The 7,291-nt window shown below is 58.2% G+C and overlaps 1 protein-coding gene across 1 annotated transcript; it reads left to right on the top strand.

Annotated features, from left to right (window-relative positions):
- Window positions 1–547: 547 nt before the first annotated feature.
- Window positions 548–2,665, top strand: LRRN2 (leucine rich repeat neuronal 2; the record flags this gene model as incomplete). The annotated part of the gene is made up of 1 exon (XM_080358492.1): window positions 548–2,665. The coding sequence occupies one exon, from the start codon at window positions 548–550 to the stop codon at window positions 2,663–2,665; it is 2,118 nt and encodes a 705-aa protein (XP_080214618.1).
- Between the last annotated feature and the right edge of the window lie 4,626 nt (window positions 2,666–7,291).

Below are 7,291 nucleotides of genomic sequence, written 5' to 3'. Positions count from 1 at the left end.
TGGGGACAGGCACCTGAGGGGGCTGCACGTGGGGCTGGGAGCGCCTGGGTGGGGGCACTTGGTGCTGGGGAGGACAATGGGCAGAAAGCAGAGGAGTCCTGAGAGCCGGCAGGAAAAACAGCCACGTGGAGAATTTATCTGCAGCTCCAGGTTTGGACAAGCCCATGAGCCCAAGGGCCATGGGCTGCTGGTGGGCTAGGGACACTGCAAACCTCTTGTCCTGGGAGGGAACCATTAATGTTATGGGTATAAACCAGATTAAACTCTGACATGCTTGTTCACCACATGAGGTCTCCTCTAACACAACTTGTCCTCTTTCAGGAATGACCTCGAGGATCTCAAAAGATGCAAACAGGAGCAAAAATGAACCATATGGAGAGGAAGAAAAGGTGAAGCTCTGACTGAAGGCACCGGCCCTGCTCAGGGTGCTGCGTGTTCTCGGCGGGGTGGCCGGCAGCAGGGGCTGAGCGGTGCCCGGGGCTCGCATGGAGCATCTTCTCCCGTGGCTGCTGTCCCCACACGGCTGTCACCGCATCCCTCGCTCCAGATGTGCCCCGTGAGCCTTTCCTGCCTGGGAGGAAGCCGGTCCCACCAGCCGAAAATGCGACGCTTGCAAACCAGCTCCCTTCTGCTCTGCGTGGTGGCCGCCACCGCCATCCCCACCGTGCCCTGGAAGGTCCAGTGTCCCCCGCAGTGCGTCTGCCAGATCAGGCCCTGGTACACCCCCCGCTCGGTCTACCGGGAGGCTGCCACCGTGGACTGCAATGACTTGTTCATCTCTGCCGTGCCCCAGGACCTGCCGGAGGGGACCCAGACCCTGCTCTTGCAAAGCAACAACATCGGCAGGCTGGAGCAGAGCGAGCTGGACTATCTCAGAAACCTCTCGGAGCTGGACCTGTCGCAGAACAGCTTCTCGCACGTCTGGGACCTGGGGCTGAGGAGCATGCCCCAGCTGCTCAGCCTGCATCTAGAGGAGAACCAGCTGTCGGAGCTGCCCGACGGCAGCTTCCCCGGGCTGGGCAACCTGCAGGAGCTCTACCTGAACCACAACCAGCTCCGCAGGATCGCCCCCCGCGCCTTCTCCGGGCTCAGCAGCCTCCTGCGCCTGCACCTCAACTCCAACCTGCTGAGGACGGTCGACAGCCGCTGGTTCCAGATGCTCCCCAGCCTGGAGATCCTCATGATCGGAGGCAACAGGGTGGATGTGATCTTGGACATGAATTTCAGGCCCCTGTCGAAGCTGCGGAGTTTGGTTTTGGCTGGGATGAACTTGAGGGAGATCTCGGACTACGCGCTGGAAGGGCTGCGGAGCCTGGAGAGCCTCTCTTTCTACGACAACAAACTCGTGAACGTCCCCAAGCGGGCCCTGCAGCAAGTCCCTGGCCTCAAGTTCCTGGATCTGAACAAAAACCCGTTGCAGAGGGTCAGGCAAAGCGACTTCACCAACATGCTGCACCTCAAAGAGCTGGGGCTCAACAACATGGAGGAGCTGGTGTCCATAGACCAGTTCGCCTTGATCAACCTCCCCGAGCTGACCAAGCTGGACGTGACCAACAACCCCAAGCTGTCCTTCATCCACCCCAAAGCCTTCCACCACCTCCCCCAGCTGGAAACCCTCATGCTCAACAACAACGCCCTAAGTGCCTTGCATAAGCAGACGGTGGAGTCGCTGCCCAACCTGCAGGAGATCAGCATCCACAGCAACCCCATCCGCTGCGACTGCGTCATCCGCTGGGTCAACAGCACGGAGAACCGCATCCGCTTCATCGAGCCGCAGTCCACGCTCTGCGCCGAGCCCCCCGACCTCAAGAGGAGGCACATTCGGGATGTGCCCTTCCGGGAGATGACCGACCGCTGCCTGCCTCTCATCTCCACCAAGAGCTTTCCCTCCCGCTTAGAGGTGGCAGATGGCGACAACGTCTCCTTGCATTGCCGAGCTCTGGCGGAGCCGGACCCGGAGATCTACTGGGTCACCCCTTTGGGGGTGAAGCTGATCCCCTACACGGAAGACGGGCGGTACAAGGTGCACCCCGAAGGGACGCTGGAGATCCGGGGGGTCTCGGCTCGGGAGGCCGGGCTGTACACCTGCGTGGCTCACAACCTCCTCGGGGCAGACACCAAGAGCATCAGCCTGACGGTCAACCACTCCTTCCCGCTCAGCCGGGACAGCCTGGAGCTGGTGGTGGTGGACGTGCAGTCCTACCACATCCTGCTTGCCTGGAAGCCGCATCTCAACACCGTCTCCTCCAACCTCACTTGGTCCAGCTTACTGCTCAGCCCCAACGTGGACACGACCAACGTGGCCCGGATCCCCACGGGGACCCACACGTACAACATCACGCGGCTGCACCAGGACACGGAGTACTGGGCTTGCCTCCACGTGGCCTTCGTAGACTTGCAGGCCAAGGCGGCTTGTGTGAGCGCCAGGACTAAGGAGGCCGCGCGGCGCTCCTGGCTGCCGCAGGGCGGGCAGGGCCTCCCGCTGCTGCTCCTGGGGCTCCTGCTCCTCGCCGCCGTCCTCGCCGCTCGCTGCGGCGTCGGGACGGAGCGCCGGGGGTGCCGGGAGCCGCCCGGCGGAGCCGCGGCCGTGCGGGTGGTGTACCCGGGGCCGCGCGGGGGGCAGCTGCTGGCCGTGCAGGTGCAGGCGGCTGCCATGGACTGCTGAGGAACACGGCTGCTGGGGCGGGGGGAGAGGGAGAAACTATTTTTTACCAAAAAACCAACAAACCACCACACAAAACTGAGCAAAATAAGGATTTCCTGGACTTGGCCATGAGTCAGGGCGGGGGGAGGGGAGCGGAGCTGGCCGCGGGGCCGGCAAGGCCTCTTGGTGGTCCCGGCGGGGTCTGGATCAGTGTGGAGGGTCCGATCTGTGCTCGGCTCCCAAAAGCAGCGGGGGGGCTCCGAGGGGCCCCATCCTGAGGGGGATGATGCCCCGAGCGGTCAAAGAGCCATAGGGATGATCAGAAGGTCACCCCGTGTCCCCGGGCACCGACAGGCACCCCAGCGGTGCCACCTCCTTCGCTGGACAGTCCCTCATTTGGGAATACAAACAACGAGAAAGCCTTTCCCTTTGGGGTACAGGGGGGTTTTGTTTCCTTTTATTTGTTTCTTTTTGGTTTTTTGAGCACTCGGATAATGAGCCACAAACGTGGCCCCGCTGCCCCGCTGTTCGCTCGCTGCCCGGCCGGAGGGGAACGGGGCACTTGGGCAAAATAAACAGGAATGGTGATGGTGACACATCTCTCAGTCGGCATCCCTGCGGGGCTGGGGTTGGTGCGATCCTGTGTTGTCAAGGCTGTTTTGTAAACTTTTGTGGATAATGTTGAAAAGAGGAAAAATGGAAAGAAAAGGGGAGGGAGGGAGGAAGCTCTCGCTTTTTTGGTTTTGTATAAAAAAAGAAAACAAACAAAAAAAAAGAAGGAAATCCTTTGTGTGCTGATGTGCAGCTGGAGGGGTCCGGAACCAAATCGTTGCGTCCGGAACCAAACCGGTGTGTCAGAACCAAACCGGTGTGTCTGGAACCAAACCAGCCCCTCGCCTGGGGATCCTCCCATGGGAAAGAACAAGAACACCCATCCCAGCCGGAGCCGGGGCTGGGAGGTGTCCCAGGGTGTGGGTACCCAGGATGTTGTGTCTCTGGGGATGCGATGCACTCCGGGCTGTGCCAGCGCGGTCACTGTGCCCACGGGGCTTTGGAGGGACCAGAAAAGCCTTGATATGGTAAAAAGCTGCTTGAACTTCTCATTCATCTTCCTGCCCAGCAAGATGGGTCCCTGCTGGATCGGTGCTGCTCAGCCAGGCAGGCGAAATGGCTCCGGCGCCGGCGCTCCGTAATTATTTCAGAGGTAACGACCCTCCCCGGTCCCCGCTCAGCGCAGCACTTTGTGTGCTGGGGACCCAGCAAGGGCTCCAGGGCTCTAAGCGCAGGCTGGAAGTGCAGGCTTAAATACTTTGCTGAATTAGAGTCATGATCTGCTTTAAATACTGCCTGCGGAGCCCCAGCCCCGCTCAGGTGCGCAGCCATCGGTGTCTGCGCACACAAACAGCCTTTCTTGTACAGCGGGGAAAGTTCAACGCAAAATATATTCCCCATAGTCCAGCTAAATTGGTGCTGGAACATGTGGAAATAGTTGCTGAGAACTCACCCTGGTGTAAACACGACCCTGATTTAATGCTGCGCGTCCCCGCGGTGCCCCCGGCAGCACCTGCATCTCCCACCCCAGCCCCATGGAACATCAGCAGCTCCTGAACAAGCACGGCCCCGGCCCCTTAGGGCTGGAATTTGGGAGGTGTAGGGGAAAAGCCTCTTTGATCCCACACTGGGTTGGGATGAGAAGGCTCAGCCGCTGCCCGAGTTGTCTGCTCTCACCTACCAGCGATGCCTGCAGACCAGAGATTAAAACACAAGTTATGTGCAATTAATTTGATTCCCTTTGGAACCGGCGTGACCCGAGGAGCAGCACGTGCAGGGATGCAGCTCTTGGATGCTCTGGTGAACGGGCTCCCAAATTTCTCAAGCTCAACAGACCGTCACCAGCAGCCGACGTCCCTGCTGGCTGCTCCAGCCCAGCCGGGGGCGCTGGGGATCCGGGGGGGCGACACGAGAGGGGTGGCTCCATCACCTCCCCTCCATCCACCTGCGCTGGCAAAGGCTTGTTTGGGAAACACTTCTCCAGCCCGTCCCACCAGCTCTCACTGGTTTCTCTCCTATAAACCATTCTTCCTTATCTGCTTCACACCTTCCATTTCTCTCTTTTTTGGTTTGTTTTTCCCTTTTTTAAATTATCGTCACTTTGAGAAGGGCAGTGAAGTCCCATTGCTGCCGCTTCTGCCCTCGACCCCTCCTTCTCAGTGCCAACAGCACCGTGGATCTCGTATGCGGCGGAGCTGCTCCCGGCCGAGAACACAACGTGCCAGGCTCTATTTTAAGCACCTAATAAAGCCGGTTTTTGGAACGGCTCCATCACTGTGTCCTTCTGCAGAGCCCCCGCACCTGCCGAGGGCAGAGACGGGTGTTCTCGGCACCTGCCGAGGGCAGAGACGGGTGTTCTCAGCGCCCGCCGCCGGGTGCCCGGGCTGGCTACCGGCCCGGCTACTGGCCCTCCTGGCCGCACCAAAGGCCTCCAGGCACCGGGAGGAGCGTGATGGGCGCGTATATGTTATTATAGGCACTTAAAGAATCCGAGCAGCCTCTCCTCCTCTCCCCAGCACTTCCTCAAGAATGATTTCAATTAAAACACCCAACCTCCTTGGGAAATGTCAGCGCTATTATCTGTGTGCGTGATGCTGGTATGATGAAGCAGGTGCAGCTTCCAGAACCTTTAGAAAAATCCTCCATGGCCAGCAAATGTCTCATCACTTCTCCCCGTGTCCCTTTATCACTGACCCACAGGTGGGGAAACTGAGGCAGGGAGCTGCTTATGGCCTTCATCCCCATCCACAGGCTGGCTCAGGAGACGGGCAGTTCTGTGCACTGCACACCCTGAAGCCACCAAAGAAAGGGACATTCAGGAGTCACAGAAACACTTGCAGCTCATTGATTTTCTGTGCCCTTTCCCAGCCCTTCAGAGCTGCAACAGCTCCTGCCCCCACCAGCACAGCACAGCCCAGCCCACCCCCTAAATGGCTTCAGCTGTGTTCAAGTGGGTAATTTAAGCTCAGCTCAGGCTGATAGAGAGCAGCAGGGCAGCTTGGAGCTGTTGAGACTAGAAGAGTGTTGGCCTCTCCATGGCTGGGGCAATGAGCTGCTCTGTTCCCAGCTCTTGCTTTCCTCTCTGCTGGCACTTTGGGGAGCTCAGCACCCTCCTGGTGCTGGATCCTCTCCTCATGGGCTGTGGGGGATGAGGCTGCAGCTTTGATTTGTCCCGTGGAGCAAAACATCTCTGGAGGAGCGAGGACTTGGGGACACATGGCAGCATCGCAGGAGACACTGGTGGGTGCTGGTGCGAGATGGGCGCTGCTGCTGGGCCACGGCTCTGTGTGTGATGCCCGTAATTAGAAGCTCTCATGCACCTGGGTGGCATTTTGGGGTGTCTGGGGTCTGACCCTGTGGTGCGGGAGGTGTGGGGGCAGAGCACCATGGTCCCATCCCAAGGATGTGTGGGGTGCCCTGGTACCCTCAGTGCTACCGAGTCATCCTGGAGCTCTATTAAATCTTGATTAGGTGGGGAAAGGGGAGGAATTGATTTTAGGTTTGCCTGTGGCTAAATGGGAAGAGAGCCGGGAGCGGGGAAGGCGGGCAGGGCTCACGCTGATGGGGAGTGGATTTTAATAGGGAATAAGGAGCCAGAGCCCAGCTCGGTGGGGACGTTATGGGGTGAGAAGGGACCTTTTCCAAGTGGTTTGTGGCCCCAAGGAATATGAAACTCTGGCAGTGACTCGGGAGACATGGAGGGGAGGAAAAGCTCCGGCTTTGCAATGGGAGCCTGCAAACCGGGCAAAAGCAGCAGCAGAAATAACCAACACCAAGCGGGGGGTCAGCGGCATCACCTGCGCGTTGGGGCTCTGCAGAAAAGCGCCGGGGCTGGGGATTCCTGGTGAATACCAAACAGCTTTGATCTCGCCAATCCTTTCTAAATCTCGAGCAGTGTCTTGTAAATCTTTAATTACAAGAAAACTGCAACCTTAACAGTGAACACACAAACCGCGGTGATAAATATTTAAAATCGCCACAGCGACAGATCTGAGGGAATTTAAGAAAAGATCTATTGGAGTGACAGTTATTAAAAACTAGATCCCAGTAAACGTTACCGAGCAGATAAATAATGCAGGTCCCGGGAAACGGCTGCGCTGGGGATGGGAGCCCCAGGCTCTGCACAAAAAGCCCAAGGCGGTGGGGAGAAAATGGGGGTAAGAAGTGTTTTAAAAGCACTTTGTCTCCTGCTCGGGAGTAAGAAGCAGCGAGTGCTGCAGCGCTGCCGGGAGCTCGGGGGCTCTGAACCCCGCGGTTCAACATTTTGCATGGAAATCCGGCTGGTTTGTCACTTTATGACCAAACAGTTGTGCAGTGGTTGGTCGGTACCAGGTTGTGCGGCCCACGTCCCTCTTGCTAAACCCCCCAGCCCAGGCTTTGCCTGCTCTGCCGCTTTGTTCCCACTGCTTGGCCCCATCTGCTTCTTTCACCTTTTTCTCTCAGTTTTGAGGTCACCGACTAAATTTCCATTATTAAATTTCCAGCGAGCATTAAGAATTTATTAGTTCGCTAAAGGTAACTAGCAAAAAGTTCATTATTGCTAATAGCGCAGGGCTTCGCTGACACGGAGGGAAGATGCTCGAAGCGAGAATTACC

The sequence above is a fragment of the Nesoenas mayeri genome, assembly GCF_963082525.1.
Source record: "Nesoenas mayeri genome assembly, chromosome: 23".
NCBI lineage: Eukaryota > Metazoa > Chordata > Aves > Columbiformes > Columbidae > Nesoenas > Nesoenas mayeri.
The sequence above is the reverse complement of the archived record's forward strand: the minus strand, read 5'-3'. Positions and strand labels throughout refer to the sequence as shown.